General features: G+C 37.0%; 2 protein-coding genes across 2 annotated transcripts; both read right to left on the reverse strand.

Annotated features, from left to right (window-relative positions):
* Window positions 1-359: 359 nt before the first annotated feature.
* Window positions 360-1,033, reverse strand: LOC148693187 (uncharacterized). Its single transcript, XM_088680662.1, has 2 exons — window positions 855-1,033; window positions 360-668 (listed from the first exon to the last, which is right to left on the reverse strand). The coding sequence occupies exons 1-2, from the start codon at window positions 1,008-1,010 to the stop codon at window positions 360-362; spliced, it is 465 nt and encodes a 154-aa protein (XP_088536788.1). The 5' UTR covers window positions 1,011-1,033.
* LOC148693188 (uncharacterized) lies at window positions 1,021-2,323 on the reverse strand. Its single transcript, XM_088680328.1, has 2 exons — window positions 1,431-2,323; window positions 1,021-1,046 (listed from the first exon to the last, which is right to left on the reverse strand). Exons 1-2 carry the CDS (start codon window positions 2,086-2,088, stop codon window positions 1,021-1,023), a joined length of 684 nt encoding a protein of 227 aa, XP_088536454.1. The 5' UTR covers window positions 2,089-2,323.
* Window positions 2,324-17,985: the final 15,662 nt, after the last annotated feature.

Below are 17,985 nucleotides of genomic sequence, written 5' to 3' on the forward strand. Positions count from 1 at the left end.
AATTAAAACAAGATATTGTTATCCATACACTTATTTAATTTTTTTACATATTCCTCTTAATTTTCGATTATCAGATAATTGAAGAAAATCAATGATCAAATATTACAGGGTTGCAAAAAATAGTCTAAATTTGGTTAACTAACTGCGATGAAATTAGCTTCTCGAAATATATGAACAAAACTAATTGGACTCGAAGTTATCTAGCTTTAAACATGCATTAATCCAAATATATTGATTAATTTGGCGCTGAAGATATCTAGATATGTCAGTTTAATTAACAACAAAAGGGAAGCACAAAAAGCTGTATATATATAAGCTGGGTTTCTTTCTTTCCCAAATGCATTACAGATCAACAGCATCTAAAATGAAAGCTTGAGTGACAAATCAACAGGAGTATGATGGTGATGATGGTGGTGATGATGATGATGATAACTGTCAGCTGCCCCAATCCCATAGCCATTTTTAGTTGCAGCAGTAATGTCAGAAGCTTCTTCTTCTTCGTCTACTGTTTGCAGCTGCAACATCCCTAGCTCCTTGGGATATGTGCCTCCTCTTTTCATGGTCTCATCCCTTTTCTGATTATCAGCAGCTGGAAAAAACTCGTATTCCATGAAAATCCCACCACAAGCTGACCCTCCCTTTCTGTGCACTGCCCTAACCTCTACACCCTACAAATAAATACTACAAAGTCAATAATCCAGCCGATCAAATTAGTTGATCATTCACTATAACAATATTTATAATTTATTTGTTCAATGTATCTGAAAAAGTAAATATACTTGGATGGTTTTTGTTTCTTTCTTTCTTTATCTAGCTAGCTATAAAAATTAATTAATTTTTTTGCTGTGTTCTACCTGATCATCAAGAAGATTGCTGGGGCACAGGTACCGGGCGGATCTATTCACCACTCCGGCACCGAAACCACCAGCTTCAGCGTCCAATCCGAGGAAATCAGAACTCTTGATCGGTGAAACAGCCGCAGATTTGTCACTCCTGTCGTTGAAGCCCATATAACTCCCACTAAGGAACCTCTTCTTCTGCAGCCCCTAAAAAATGAGCTAGAAAAGAGATCAGCAAATTTAAACCTAAATAAAAATGCTCTTACTTGCTAATGTAACAGTAGTAGTCTTAATAACGAGAGTTTTAACAAAAAGAATGTGGTACTGTTCACTTTAACGAAAAATCATGTTTTTACATTAAAAAGTCGAACCTGGTATTATTTATTTTACTCTTTATTTTGTCTTTACCTTTAAAATTCAAAGTTTTCAAATCATTTCATTAATTTTCCTCTTTCAAGCAATTTTCATTAATTTTTCTCTTCGTTAAACAAAGGGAACACATTGGCTTCAAAGACTTCATTTTTCCCACGTTTTCTCGGAAACCAAACAAGTTGGATATTTTAAAAAATAAAATAGAATATATAACAAAACACAAAAATGTAAAGACCTTGAGGCAGAGATCACAGCAATCAGAAGACAAAGATTGTATCTTTGGCATTGAAGAGAGCTCTCTCGAGGTCTCGTACACAGCCCCACTTTGAACCCTCGGATCCGGGGCGCCAAAGCCAAACGGACCTGGATCCAGGTTCGCCACAAGATTATTCCCCCCAACATAACCAAACACAGAACCATTCCCAACCCTCTGACCCACCAAACCATAAAAATCAGCTGTAGTAGCAGCAGAACCACCACAGCCGTTAATCACCGCGGGTCCATTGAGCCCGGATGCACCGTATTGCACCGGAATACTGTTAAGTGGGTTGGGTGGGGTTAAGGGGTTTTGGTACCGATGATGATGATGATGATGAGGAAGAAGAGGAAGATCGAGGAATTGTGGTCGGGGCTGGAGCTGGGGTATTTCGGTCATTTTCTTCGATTCTTGAAGCCTCAGGCGCTCCAGCTGAGCCACTCCAAGGCCTCTTTGCGGTTGCTTTTTAGTGTTTGAGGAGGCTTTGGCGGCCGATTTCTTTGTGGGTTTGGTGTGTTTGGCGGGCTCGGGTTTGGATTCATCGTAGGACCCGAAAAAGGTTTTAGCGGGTTGTTTTGTTGTGCTCCGCTCTGAGGTCATGAGCAGCATTGGTGTCGCCATTTCTGCAGAAAATGGTGATCAAAGATGAGAACTTTAGTGCGTTCAATGGGTTTTGGGAGAGAAAAAAGACTTGGGTTTTGTGTGGAGATTTGAAATGGACAAATGGTTGATGTTTTGAGAGAGAGAATATAAATTTTAGAGAGAGCGAGAGAGAGAGCTAGAGTATGTGTGTTTTCTGGGTTTGGCTTTGGATCTTGGGATTTAAGGTTGGGGATGGGTGTGTTTTTTTTATTGAGGGAGAATATGAAGTTTTAGGGGGAGAGAGAGAGATGGGGCAGAAAAGAAAGGTGGAACTACTGCGAGTGTCTGGGTGTGAAGTGCTTAAACGACATGGCTGTGTCTCTGTGTTGCTACTTAATTTGTGTTTGAGGAATTTGTACTCTAGTGAATTTTACTAGTTCCACCCATCTTTTTTACTAACTCCCATCCCACAGTCTACTTGTCCTCTCTATATCCTCCCAAAAAAGGACGTTGAAATGGCAAAACCAAGCCTGGACATAACATCTTATCTAATTCCAGATAAAATACAAATCCCAGAAAGGGTTTACAGTCTGCACAAACCAACCAAATATTCACCCAAGTGTATGTCACTCTCCAATGCAAGAGCCAAGTGTCATGCACGCTCCCAGAGTGCAGGTGGAGTTAGAGCTAGAACAACATACTACCGGGAGACACGTGGCATGAGGGTCTGAGGGTTGGCCAATTTGTCGGTGCAGGCATTGGTCGGAGGAAACCCTAAACAGTGTTAATTATTTGTCCAGGAGGCTGCTAGGTGCCAAAAGGCCCAAAACAAGCAAAGTTGGTGGCATTGTTGAAAATATGGTCTTCGTTTCTAGCCTTGGCAAATATGGAAAAAGAATTATTAGGGTTCTCAAGTTGTAGGCTTTTTAGTCAAAATAATTTCTGATATTTGCATAACTTCTTATTTTAATCATTGAGATTTGAAATTAATAGAAGTAGTGCCGGACTTTTTCCACCATCAATCATTTTAGTTCTTTCATGAAAAATCTTCATTGAAAAAGGTTAAAATGACAAAAATAATCTCAATTTTTGTCAAGTCATTTGACCCATAGTTTATTAAATTAAGGGTAATTTTGTTATTTTGGTCGTTATTTAATATAATTTTTCATAAAATGATCAAAATGATTGATGGTGGACAAATTTAGGGACCACTTTTATTGATTTCAAATCTCAGACACCAAAGTTATAAGTTATGCAAATTTCAATGATCATTTTGGCTAAAAAGCACAAGTTTTATATACAAACACATCTCTCTCTGTGTGTGTTTTGGGGGGGGGGGGGTGTTGGGGTTCGCGGTTTGGGGCTGTAGTGTAGATAAAAAAGGGCTGTTTGATGTTGATCAGGTGGTGGTTGAAGTTGAAGGGTGACGATAGTAACAGTTGAACGTAGAGACTAGTGCAGTAGTAGTAGTTGCAGGTAGAGAAAGAAACCACCTCATACATTGGTAGCTCTGTGGCAAAATCATATAGACTAAGATTTGGTAATGTATGGAGGCAAGTGAATGTGCCTTGCTTGCTATGATATAAGCCTTGCAATGATGGCTTTCTCTTTGTAGTACCACACTCTACTCAAACATGTTAGCATCACAAAGCTGACTAAGATAGATCCAATCTTGTTAAATTCATAGGGTACTATCTTCTCAGGGTTAAACGGAGAGGAAATTATTTGAGCGGTGTTATCCACATACTCATTTTTATCTTTCACATACCTATTTCAATTCTTGGCTGATGGATCAAAGGAATTGAAGATTATCAAAAGACATAAGTTAACAAGGGTGTGTAGAAGATAAAAAAGTGGTATGTGGATAGTACCACTCAATGATTTATGTATACTGTTGTTTATTTGTCTTTTGATTTTCTTTAGATTTTTTTAGAACACCAAAAATAAATAGAGGTATGTACCAGGAGGAAATGTGTGCGACACTAACAAAAATATTACAGACAAATAAAACAATGTCCTCGTTAAAATCTTTCACCAAAGTAATTAATTAAGAAGCCGTTTGATAACTATTTCGTTTTCATTTTTCAATTATTTTTTTAAAAACCGAAATCTTATTTGGTAATTGAAAACTAGTTCCTTGAGTTTTCACGTTTTGGTTTTTAGTTTTTTATTTATTTTTTTAACTGAAAGTAGTTTCCAAACACAATTTTAATTTTTAGTTTTCAAAAAAGTGAAAAGTGAAAAGCAAAAACTAAAAATTGAAAAATGAAAGAGTTATCAAATGACCCCTACATAACAACGTCATAAGTTGCAATTATTGAAAGATTAATTAGACATTCTTTTAATTAAAGTGTGGAGTGTTTAAATTATTCGTGCGTTTGACTCCTTCTAGCACTTGTGCCATTGGTGCGACACAATTGAGGCTTCAGACTGGACGACGACTCGCGACCCCAATTCTGGTGACGATCCATCTCCCTGTGACATCGTCTCGACGATGTACTCCATGACCATGGAAACAAGCTCCACGACTCCGAATTGGGGATGACCATGGAAACAAGCTTCACATGAAAAAAATTGATAGCGTTAACGAAAATGTGGATCCTGCAGTTTTCACTTCATTGTTAATTTAATGGAATATTTGACGATTGTATGATATTACAAGTAAAACATTACTTTATGCATAAAATTGAAAAAATTGAAAAATATAGTACGAATTTAAAATTGGACGAAAACTTAAGAGTGCAAACGGTAATTAATCGTAATATCTATAACACAAACTAAGCATGTTATAAGTCTCGTTTGGCAATTCGGACTGTATTGACTATTTCAATATGATAGGATAAATAGTCGTCAGATGGTGCTGATTAAATTAATGGAGCATTTGATGTAATATCGGATTAATGAGAGAGGTCGGCCTATATATATATATATATATATATATATATATATATTGTTTTAATTACATGTTAATAGTATTTATTTATTTTTGAGTAATTCAAATTAAAAGAATCACAAATGTGTTTTTAAAATAAAAATTCACAAAAAAAATAAAAAAATAAATAAAAATCAGAGAAAGACGAATGGGAAGAAGAAATGCTCAGAGATTTGGGATCCTTTTGAAACCCATACAAACATGAAGTGCTCAGAGATTTGGAAATTAAAATAGAAGAGAAATATTCTCTTAAATTGTTGAGAATCACAGAAAAAATCACAGATTGAAGGATACACGACATGGAGAGAAAAAGAGAAAAATAAAAGAAAAAACCAAAATTGCAAGAGGAGGAAGACGATGAAGATAAAACGCATCAAATCCCACCTCTTCCCACTAATTGCAAATGCGTGTTATGCAATGCAACAAGGGTTTTGAACTACCATAAAAGAAAATTGGACAGGACATGGGGAAGATCTAAATAGAAAAGAGAGAAATAGGAGAGTAGTGTCGGTGACGATTGGCTTTGGAATGCATGCCGGAATCCGCTCCGATTGCTGAAATGGTTGGTTGGGTCGGAGGAAAGATTTTGGGTTGGTGGAAGAAGAACGACGAAGGGAGAGAAGCCGACTAATTATCCTTGCCTTTTTGGGTGTATTAGTTACAAGATAAAACAAGTGGATTCGGATTATTAGTCAAGTGGCTATTTAATACAAAGATACATCAAACAACTGACTTCATATTATTTATCATATCAAATACTTCATACGGCATGCCAAACGAAACCATAGCCTCATTAGCCATCCGTTGTTGTTTCTACGGTCAAGAGCCCCAACCTCGTGACCAGCCGACATGTTTGCTACCATGTGTGCAGAAAATACAAATACGGCCCCATGTATGTGTATGTAGCAATAGGAAGTACGAAGGTCGCGCCGTCTAAGAGCCCATGTAACCTCGTGACCATCTGACCATTCATGACCCTCCACGTCAGCAAATGGGATCCACTTTCCACTTATGGACTTTTTCCTTCCCTAGATTTAGACCGTATAAAGAGAGAATCGAAACGAGGCCCCTATTTCCACGTATCATTTTCTTAGGATCCAGCAATCGTGTTTGTTAATTGTATATTGTACGGTCAATTTTCGTAAGGTAATATTTATATTTGAATTTTAAATTTTAAAATTTTAAATTTAAATGATTTCTGACTACACGATGTACGATGAACGGATACGATTGCAGAATCCCTAGAATCCATAGGAAAAGGAGGAGTTTTTTTATGCAATATATGTCTTAACAATCATTCAATACTACGGTTTAGTAATATTACTCTTCACTTGGAAGTGACGTCTTAGGTTCGAATTTCGTAGATGGCGAATTCAATACTAAATTAGGTTGCCCCCATTATGTAGCTTAACCAGACTCCCTCTTCCCTTAATGTAAAAATATTGATGTACTAAAAAAAAAAAAACCGTCTTCATTGTATTATTTTGTGCTTATGATATAACTACATATGAAGAAAAATTTATATATTTTATAGCATTATTAACATAAAACATCACAACAACGGTATATTTATGCCACCTAAATATTGATTACAAAATTCACACAAAGTTAAATGAGATTATTCAGTAATTGAGAAAATTAATGTGCAAAAAATAACTATCCTTGTTGGTGGGAGAGAGATGTTTGAGAGAGGTTAGCATGTGGGAGGCTTCTTTTTTTTTTTTTGAGAAACCTCGGCGGTACAAGAGACTTTTATTGATATGAAAAAATAAGTTACACCTAGTCAGGGGGTATGAACTTTACCACTCATAAAACAAGAAAACCAAATACAAGAAAAGAGGGGGGGACATAAACCTTACTCTTCTTGAAAAAAAAAAATATAGGAAAAGAGGGGGATATAAACATTACCCCTCTTGGAAAAGAAAATACAAGAGGGGTACTTAGAGTCAATCCCATCTAAAATAAAGCCTAAAAAGTTACGTGCAAGATAAACTGCAAAACAGAAAGGAAAACCCAAAAGGATTAGGTAAAAAAGAAAATCACATATCAAGAAGAGGAGATAAACATGTAAGTCGGCATGCCTAAGAAGTCTGAATGCAAAAAAGGAAGAATCTGTAAAGGAGGAGTTGCATGCCAAACAAGAGAAGACGAGAAAAACCCTAAATTGGTCAATTTGTCAGCAACAACATTCCCTTCTTGAAATGTATGAGAGCAATGGAAACTCATGTGCTACAACCAGGAAATACAGTTTTTCCAACGAGAATGGAGTGACCAAGGAGGAAAAAAAATCCAGAAACAAAGCAAGATATCACACTAGAAGAGTCACTTTCAAGCCATAAATTTTGCCAGCTCCGCGTAAGAGTCAACTCTAATGCAAGGTTGACAGCATGAAGCTCCGCATATAAAGAAGTATGATGCCCTAAACTCAGGCAGACTCAGCAGAGATTCCAAGGAAATGGAGGGGCACGTGGGAGGGTTGATTATATTTTGTGAAATTAAGGGTAATATTACATGGTCTTGTTATGGGGGTTGCTGGGTTTGGACAGGCACGGTGGATTGTGGTGTTCTGATGAGAAGATTGTGCCATGCGTAGAATGATTGAGGATGCCTCCAAATTACACTCCTTTGGGTCCACTTCACACATGTTTGCTTCACCCTCCTACTCCTCCTAATACTGTTGCATTAATTATAGTCCTTAATTATATGGGTTTTTTTTTTTTCTTTTTTTTCTGGGTTTCATTAGTGTAATTAGACTAATACTAAACTTAAATTTTGTCTTATCACTGAGAAGTATATATCTCTGCGTAGTTATGTGAATATCTTACTCATTACGTTACTTATTATAGTGATGTCTAACGATTAACATTTTGTAAACAAGTTTATGCAACAATACCTAGCTTTGAGCATCTTTGCAATGAGGGAATTAGGAAATTCCAGTAGCCGCCAACCTTGCTTACCCAATAGGGCCTGATTAAAGATTTCCTGAAATCCAAGACCCCCAACACTTTTAATTTTGCACAAATGCGTCCAAGTTTTCCAGTGAATTCCACGACCATTATTATTGGCCCACCAATATCGAGCAAAAATGCTTTCAATCTCATTGCAGCTAGATAAAGGAAGCCTGAAGACACTCATGGTGTAGGATGGAATTGCTTGGCATACTGCTTTAATTAATACCTCCTTACTGGCTTTGGATAGCAATTTCCCTTCCCACCCATTTATTTTCTTCCAAATTCAGGCATTCAAAGATCGGAACATTTTCTTTTTATCTCAACCGTTGGTAACCCCAGGTACCTTTCGTGGCAAGGAACAATTGGGACTCGATGCTTGATGGATCTGAGCTTTTGTTTGAAGACCCGTGGAAGAGCTAAAGCAAATAGCAGACTTTGCAAAATTAATACTTTGTCCCGAGACATATTCATAAATCAGGAGAATTCTCCTTAGTTCATTCATTTCATTCAGTGAAGCATCGCAGAATATTAGGCGATCATCCACAAAAAAAAGGTGGTTAATCGATGGAGCCCCTGCCGCAATGGATATACCATGGATCAGACAATTCTTCTCTGCCCGTTGTAGAAGGGAAGAAAAACCCTCTAAAACAATTAAGAACAGATACGGGGATATTGGGTCACCTTGCCTGATTCCCCGGGATGGGGTTATGGTATTGTGAGGTCTGTCATTCATAAGGATAAAGTACGATACCGAAGTAACGCAATTCATAACTAGAGCTACAAAACGGGAGGGAAACTCTATTTTATACGTCATTTTCTCTAAGTACGCCCACTCAACACGGTCGTAGGCCTTGGCCATATCAAGTTTCAGAGCTAGCTTCTTCCTTCCACGTTTTCCCCTCCGTTTCAGGCAGTGGATAGTCTCAAATGCAGCAAGTACATTATCAAGAATCATTCTATTTGGAATGAAAACACTTTGATATTCAGAGATAACATAAGGGAGAACCTTTTTCATTCGCATTGCTAGAGTCTTAGAGATGATTTTATAGATAGCCTCCTCATCACGGTGCCATCTGTTACTATCATCAAGGATCCCAGTGATCAGGTTACGTTTCACTCAATAGTTAGCGTGCTTATGGAAGAACGACGTGTTTTTGTCACCATATTTCAGCCAATTGACACGCGATCTTTGGTGTCAATGATTTCATCAAACTCCAATAACCAGTCCACTTATTCCTCAACAGATCTAATTTGTTGGTGATGCTCCTCACTAGGATCCAAACGTTGGAGAGTGTCTAAATTCCTCATCATATCGCGGATAAGGGAGTGAATGTCTTCGAATTTCACACGTTTCCAAAAGACAAGTTTATTGGTGCACATTTTTAGCTTACTGCTCAAGTTATTTCCAGAAGACCATGCATCGTGGATCACCTCTTTGCATTCATCCAATGTCGCCCAAGATTCTTCGAACTGAAATCGATAATCCCGCCGTCTTCTTCTACCACTAGTAGGGTTTAAGTCCGCCGATATTAAAATCGGATGATGATCAGAGGAGTACGCAATAAGGTGGTAGGAAGTGTGCGAACCAAACTCGAGAAGATTGGTGCCTTGCATAAATTGAAGCTTAGGATATGTCAATTTAGAGTTCGGGTTAATTACACCAGCACTTCCTGAGATTTTTTGAGTTCTCACAAAACCCCTTCATTTTTTAACATTACACAAACACCTCTTGAGATTTTAATTCACTTTCACAATTACCCATTCGGGCAATAATATGACAATAAAAAGACAAACATACCCTTATACTTAATTACTTAAAAAATAATAACTTTTATAAATATATAAAAAAGAATATCGAATTATATATTAAACATGACATTGACCCACATCGACGCCAAACCCGTCTTTTCCAAAACCGAAGACGGCGCCCTTCCATTCATCGACTCCATACCCGAATACGAGGATCCGGCCGCCATACTCCCACCATCAATGATAATTTAGCACCATTTCAAACCAAAATTTCTCAAATTTCATGCGAAAATGAGAGAGTAGCATATTGTGAGAGCTAGTGCGATTAGACCCAGCAGTTTTTGACATGACAAGGTGACATGACACGAAAATAATGGGTTTCGGGTCAACACGATAACTAATTAGTCACCCATTAAGAACCCGTTCTTAGAGCATCCCTAATGGGGGCTCTGTCCTCCATGAGGCTACTACATTTCAAGCCTTAGCGAGAAATTTCATCCCCAATGAGCTGGAAAATGGGGCTAGATCCACCACCGGAGCTAGCAACGTCCTTTCTTGGGTAACATAAAATCGGGCTACATCTAGCCCCAAAAAAATAGTGGATCCCACAAAAAAGTAGCAATCCATATGAGCAAAATTCTATCACTCTCCCTCCACTTGCGAATACACTTATACTCTTCTTTTAATATTATTTTTAATTCTTTTTTCTTACTTATTTTCTTGCAATTTTGCTAATTAATGATTGTTTTAAATTCCATAAGAATTTAAATTTCAAATTGATTTAACGTTCAAGGGCATTGGTGGATAAATTGTGGATGAAATTTTAAAATATTTTTTTTCAAAATTGTATGATACTAATTTACCAATTGGTGCTAGGTAAATTGTTGTGTTATACGTGAAAAATTAAATTATTTCAGAGGGCGAAGTGGGGGTTTGTTTCTTTCAATGGATGAGATTGAAATAAGAGAATCTAATCCAATGAACAATTCATAAGTGATTAAATCTAACTTTGTCACATTTTGAACTTTTTAGGTTGAAAGGTCCATAAAAAAATAAAAATAAAAATAAAAGATAGCACGTCTAAAAATCAACTTAAGAAAAGCTAACACCAAAAAAAAAAAAAAAAATATCATCGCTTAATCAAATTACTACATAAATATATATAGCCCCATATAGAGCCCGAAATATATAGCCCCTCATTGGGAAAGATTCTTTTATAAAGCCTCAAACATTCCTCGAAGCTCTAAAATGGGCTATATCCACCACTTTTCTAGCCCCATATAGAGCCCCTCACTGGGGATGCTCTTAACGGGTATGCACGTGAATAACCCGTTTCGACCCGTTAAGAAAAAAATTATTTTGATAATTTTAAAGTTTAATTACTACAAGATTTATTATAAAATACAATAGCCATATGAATATATACAATATATTCTATATTATATATAGTTTTGTATTATTATTCTATATAAGTTAACGTGACGACCCGTCCTAGTTTATTATATAATTTTCTCCTTGAGCGTGTAAAGTGACAAATATGCCGTCGTTGGCTAAGTGATGAGGATGTGTATATGCAGTTTTAAATTATTATTTCTCTTGCCGTAATTAAATCGTACTTGACGTCTCGAGTGCGTTGAAGCAAGTTAGAACCGAATTAGAGCTGTAATGAAAAAGTTACGATTATTTAGGTGCGTAAATGGGCAAATTGTGGACCAATTATATGGGCTCCTATTTCTTTTAGGCCAATCAAATAAGTTGTTTTTCTTCTTTTGGGCCAATTAAAATTAGCTCTCTCTCTCAGCCAATCAAAACACACACACACACACACACACACACACACACACACACACACACACACACACACACACACACACACACACACACACACACTCACTCTTCCTTCTCTTTCTCATTCTCGACTTTTCTCCCTCTGTACACCCGAGACACCCCACATACACAACCATCATGAAACTCACACGGATCAAACTTTTGGAAACCATCACCATTCTCCTCTCAACCATACGATCACCATTATACCCTTAGTTTTCCATTTTGGTGAGTTTTAGCTTGGAAACCAGAAGCTTCGACGAGGAGTTAGTTTGCTCCAGCACGATCATGGATGATTTAAAAGGTTTTGAGGCTAGGGATGGTCTCTATGCAACTTCCCTAGCACTTTAGAGTAGATTTGGAGTCTTGTGGACGTCAGAATAAGTGAGTTCGAAAAGTTGTAAAGATGGCTGGATTTTCCAAGGAATTTTTCGATCGTTTTTCGTTGGATTTTGGACTTCTAATAGGTACGAACGTGTTCTACTCTTCGAGACCTTCAAATCCATATAAATTTCATGGATTTTGGTTAAGAAATGAAGTAGATATAAAGCTTTGAAAATTTTCCAGAAACCGGCGTCTGCATGCAAAGGCCGGTGGAGATCGGAGAAGAAGAAGGTATATTCTGTTAACTTTAACAGAATATTCTAACAACGTCATTGGTCGCTGTCGCTTTTTTAAACATTTTTTTTAAAACTGGTTATTTTTTTTTCTTTGGGTTAAACATTTTTTTTTTTAAAAACTAGTATGCTGTCATTTTTAGCCGACGACATTGGTCGGATTATTTGAAATATTAGGCAGGAAATTTCCCGCTTATTCTGCACAAGGAAATGGATGGAGAGACTTAGTGTTGGTTTTAACCGACACTATCATTTTTTTATTTGATGCGAGTTTCATTAAACTGACGCTACGTGAATTTCAAAAGTGTGTCTAAAGTTGGTGTCGGTTTTAACCAACGCTATCATCTTTTAATTCGACGCAAGTTTCATTAAACCGATGCTACGTGAATTTCAAAAAGTGTGTCAGAAGTTGGTGTCGGTTTTAACGACGCTATCATCTTTTAATTCGACGTGAGTTTCATTAAACTGACGCTACGTGAATTTCAAAATGTGTGTCAGAAGTTGGTGTCGGTTTTAACCGATGCTATCATCTTTTAATTAGACGCGAGTTTTATTAAACCAATGCTACTTGAATCTCAAAAAGTGTGCCAGAAGTTGGTGTTGGTTAAGACCGACACCAACATTAATTTAAACCGACGCCGTGATTTCCAATAAAGAGTGTCAAAGAGTTCACTGGTTCATTTCAAGAGGTTTCACCTCAAACCCAGAGGGTAACCTCCCTGATTAATCTCTCCCTTCTTCCAAGCACACCCTAAAACCGCAGCTCATTTCTCCATATTTTCTCAAACCTAGCCTCTGTTTCTGCAAACCAAACCTTAATCTTCCATCATCAACCCATAAGACCTTGTAGGCATGGATTTACTGCATCACCAGAAGGGTAGCAGCATTGATCTTGGTGCCGACGCACTCAGAGGTAAACTTCTCACCCTCCTTTGCCGATTCATGCACTCAGGTTCACCGATTGAAATATACCATACAAGAAAAAAATCTTCAACTCCTCATGCTTGTGTTGTTTCTTTTGCAGGGACCTAACATCTGTAGGTAAAAAAAAAGAAAAAAAAATAAACACTATGCAACCACTGGTACAGCCCTAAATCGCATCTTAAGGAAAAACCACCACAGAGTTATCTCCGTTCTAGATTCATCATTTAAAGGTATAATCTCCACTAAGCTCCTCTTTTATGTTCTTGTTCAGTAAGATCAGCAGTTTGAAAATCCATATAAAAATTCATGCATGTTCATTTTGGATCTGAAGAGTAAGGACACGGGAAAGCATAGAGCTACAGAATCTGTGGTCTTCGACAAAGGCAAGCATGGGAAAGCATCATGGCAACTGCTAGTATTAAATGTAAGCATGGAGCTCTGATTAGTATTATATGTAATTGTTAGTTTTTTTATCTTCATCTTGTAACCGGTTCTCTAATAGCTCCTATATATGTGTTATTTGTATATTATGTGGAATGTTAGATGTAAAATATTTGTATATTTTGGCACTATTTTTATTGTTAATTATTTTTATTAATGTTTGTTTTGGCCTATACTTGAAATTTATTATTTTGGTTATATAATGTTTTTTTTTTTGGGAGAAGGTTATATAATGTTTTTTAGTTACAATTAATTGAAAACAAATGTAGAGACAGATTTTCACATTTTTTTTATTATTATTAACAAAGGTGGTGTCGGTTAAGACCGTTACTAGTTTGTATATTTTATTTATTTAATTGTTATCTAACGTCAGTTAAGGGATATTTTATTTATTTAATTTTATCATGATGTCGGTTAAAACTGACAGTAGGTTGGATATTTTTTAGTTAAATTGCTAGTGCACGTTGCTTTAAACCGACGTAATGTTGAAGTATACGTCGTTTTAATCCGACGTCAACATCAGTGTCGCTTTTAACCGACACTGAGTAGTGGCAGATTAAGAGAACAAACGGACATTGAAGCCCTTTTGTGACACTAACATTGGTGTCGCTATTCCAATTCGACATTACGTTGTTTTATGTCGGATTTGTGCCAAATTTCCGACAGAAATTGGACTTCTTGTCGGTTTTTGGTTCGCCGGTGATAGCCCATATTGTAGTGGTGGAAGAAAAAGAGACACTAAAATGAATATAAACTCACCAAAGATGTTTCGAACAAAATCGCCTTCAAAACATTCGATAATTTACGTCGGCCTTTACTTCTCCAATATTGACTGTCACGTTTCTCATCATTTTCTTCATTACATAGCAATGGTGAAGTCATTGGTGACACTTTCGGGAACACCACACCTCTATTTTCTTCCATGCCAATGTATGACCTTTTCTTCGAGATCACTTTCGGCACATCTCCCTCCGACCAATCTCGATTAGAAGTTGAGGTAATTGAACTCTCATTTGTTGTGTTTGCAAAATTCGTTTCAAATTTTCTTTCATGAATCTTCTTAACCTGCCAATGTTTACATACATGATGCCTACATGCAAAATTAGGAATAATGGTAACATGAGCTAACAACACTCCCGTTCCAGAAAATTAACGCAAAAAGAAAAGTTCAAATCAAAATACAAAGTAAGAAAATTGGATTCTCTTCTTAATAATGTAAATATGGTTTTTTTTGGTAATAGAAAAGGGTGGGAGAAGAATTCGAATTCGAAACATTTTCCAACGTGAAATAGAATGAGCTAGTAGGGTTGGGTGTTTCAGAAAAATAATTGGGAAAAACTGATTGCAATATTCAAGTTTGATATAGCCACAAAATTTGGCAAAACACATGCATGACATTATTAACTGGAAATTAAAAAAGAGAAAGCAACCAACGAGTTTTTTTTTTGACCAAAACTGCCTTTAAAAGTTGAGAAAATCCACATCGTCCCTTCTCTTCTTGTTGAGTACTGTGACATTTTTTCATCATCTGATGTTGCCAGCGACGATGACGAAGACACTGGTACCACATTGGGAAACACCCTACGTTCCTTATCGCCTATAGTTATGTATGTAAAAACATTCTTAGGAAGTCGTCCTGGTTCCAAACCGGCCACATCAGACGATCGAAAGCATGGGAAGAAATTGGTTATTTTGATTTTCTTCTTCTTTGGTCTTCACTTGGGTTGTTGTGGAATATGTATTGCCACTTGCTGTGCTTAGGGGAGAAAGCGGGCTGTGGTTTTTGGGATGCATGGCTTCATTGACATGAACTTTCAGGAAAGCTAGTTTGTGTTTATCAGCCGAGAAAGTTTCCGATAAAATGAGGGTGAGAGGGAACAAGGTGGGTGTCATTTTGGTGTCGAAAACAATTATCTGCAACATGTGTTTATGGTTTGTATTTGTAACTTGTAAGAAATTTTCAATGGCAAGCCATATTGTGTGCGCGTAGTTTGCTCCTTTTAAGTCCAAATTTATTTTTAAAAAAAATTGATTGCAAAGTGTTCTATTTTTTGACAAACATGGATATGGTGGTTTTCTGTTTTAGGGTTTTTAGATGTATCAGCCAATATCATCCAACGAGTCTTCATTTGTTTTGTTTTATATCTAAAACAATTCCATTTGGTTGAAACTTGAATGGTAGAGAGTGTTTAACTCAGTTCAACTGTCGGTCTCCACCTTTCAGAACATTAGGTCTCATTTTGGACAAAACGAGAAAAAACCGAATCATTGTTTACTTAGTACAACAACTTAGTTTGGTACTCCAAAAGAAACTTTCAATGTAAAACTTCACATTTATATTTGATGGTCTATGTGGTAATTTGACATGTTTTTTATTTTCTTCCCCAACCGAGATGTTGAATCAATAATTTATTTTATTAAATTTATATCACCATGATATGTGAAAAGTTGAAGCATCACTTTGAATTTTTTTGTGACCAAACCAAATATATGATTGGACGCCACATTTTGTTTACGGCAACTTTGACGCCAAAGTCACATGCTGCCACTCCACGTTCGATTATGATGTTTTGGTTGGAGCAATTTGGCAACACTCAAATTGGGAGGTCAACAAAAATCAATTAGGTTAACTCTTGATGAGTTCGGGATTATGAAGCTAGATGATTGACAATCAAATTTAAAAGAGATTCACCCTAAGAAATGGGTTAGGGCCACTGTAGTGGTTCTCGACCTTTTCATATAGGCCCTGAGTGAGCCCTAAAAGTTTTGGGTTCTTAAATCTACCACCACCCCCTTATTAAATGGGCCAAACATGTAATCACGACCTATAAGCTACTGCTCCACTGCTCATTTGACATGAGGAGAAGAATGACATACACGGCTATTTGCTTAGTTTCTTGGGTCTACACATACTGACTGCAACGCTCGTCTAAGAGTGGTTGAAAACCACTTTAGCCGAGCGTTAAGCTTGACAATATTACGTCTCTTCATAGACTTCTGTTCTCGTTGATGGTCAACGTGTGGCCCCAAAGTTGACCCCAAAGTTGATGTCTGTGTGGACATGCTCTTGGAGGTTTGTGCCATAAAGTTATGAGGCTTGTCAACTGTCTTGAGTGCCCATAAAGTACTTTAAGTCATGCATCGGTTCCTTCTTGTAGACAGAAAGTCCAAGGCTCATATAGGTAGTGTATTGGCAGTCTTTTCAGTGCTACGGTAATGCTCTGTCTATTGAGTCATTTAGGATGACTTGTAGGCCCAATGTCTTGATTTTCTTATCCTTTAGTGGGCTCTCTTTAGACCTATCTCATTAGGCCCAACAATAACTATATATTATTTTAGTGGTCACTCAGTACTACGGTCTGGTGGTATTCCTCTTCACATCGAAATGAGAGGTCTTAGGTTTGAATCTCATGGATGACTAATTCGATACCAAATTAGACTGCCTATTATGTGGCTTAGCCGAACTCCTCCTCCCTTTAGTGTAAAAATATCAACATAATAGAAAGAAAAAAAAAAGACCCTGCATTAATGAAATTGGAGCATCAATTGGACTAGAGATGCTCTAAGAAGTTCGGGTCCATAATATCATTCATATTATTGCAAGTAGTGGAAAAAAAAAATTACCAAACGGACTCTCAATCTTATGAACTTAGTAAAATCAAGTAGGGAAAATGATCTTCTCCGGATCTACTTTGTGAGGATCCTAGGAATCCTCACATCCTAGTTGTTCATTGTATATCGTGTGATCAGTTTTCGTCAGGTATTATTTGTGTTTAGTTTTAAATAAAAAAAGTCAAATGATTCCGACCACATGATCCACAATGAATGGCTAAGATGTGAGGATCCATATGATCTCCACAATTTGAATCCGAACAGGATCCAATTTCATCATGTAGAAACCGAATTAGTTGCATAAGGTTGGGCTCGAGTAGGCCTCTTAGGCCATTAACCGGCTCTTCTCTTGAGCCTATTTTGTTTGATTGATCTTGCCGCTTAGAATTGGTAGGTGGGTTTGTCTTTCTCTCCAACTAACCCAGCCAAAAGGCCATAAGCTAAAAATAACTCGAAATGACATGAAAACGGTCTCCAACCGAGAGCTAGGCCAAAGGACTTATGGGCCCCACCGGGGGCAAAAAACTGAAATCAAGTCGCTGGGTTGGCCTTATCCATCCAGCCCTTTCCCGGCCTAACAATTCAAATACAACGGTAACAACGTGCTGACACTAGGTACCGTTGCATTTGAATTTTTTTTTTGGACGAATTTTTTTTAAAAAGAAAAAACTCTAATTTTTTTTTCCTATAAATACCTAAGCCATTTATCTTCCAATTTGGAATTGGATGAGGACTCCCCATTTGGAATGCGAAGAGAATCCAAAGTTGTAATTCATTGCAAACTTGAATTGAAAGAGATATTGGAGAGGGCAAAGATGAAAATGTGTGAATTCTATCCCAATATCCAGTCAATTTATTAATATTGGAAACTGAAGATAAGAAA

Source organism: Pyrus communis, chromosome 11, assembly GCF_041283825.1.
Source record: "Pyrus communis isolate YQ-2024b chromosome 11, ASM4128382v1, whole genome shotgun sequence".
NCBI lineage: Eukaryota > Viridiplantae > Streptophyta > Magnoliopsida > Rosales > Rosaceae > Pyrus > Pyrus communis.

Bases quoted from the DNA above. Each gene is read 5' to 3' on its own strand.
- LOC148693188 (XM_088680328.1), bottom strand. From the start codon at position 2,088: ATGGCGACACCAATGCTGCTCATGACCTCAGAGCGGAGCACAACAAAA. The intron at 1,047-1,430 runs GTTTTGTTATAT...CTCATTTTTTAG, and splicing joins CAAGGTCTTTACATTTTTGT to GGGCTGCAGAAGAAGAGGTT.
- LOC148693187 (XM_088680662.1), bottom strand. From the start codon at position 1,010: ATGGGCTTCAACGACAGGAGTGACAAATCTGCGGCTGTTTCACCGATC. The intron at 669-854 runs GTAGAACACAGC...ATTTATTTGTAG, and splicing joins GCAATCTTCTTGATGATCAG to GGTGTAGAGGTTAGGGCAGT.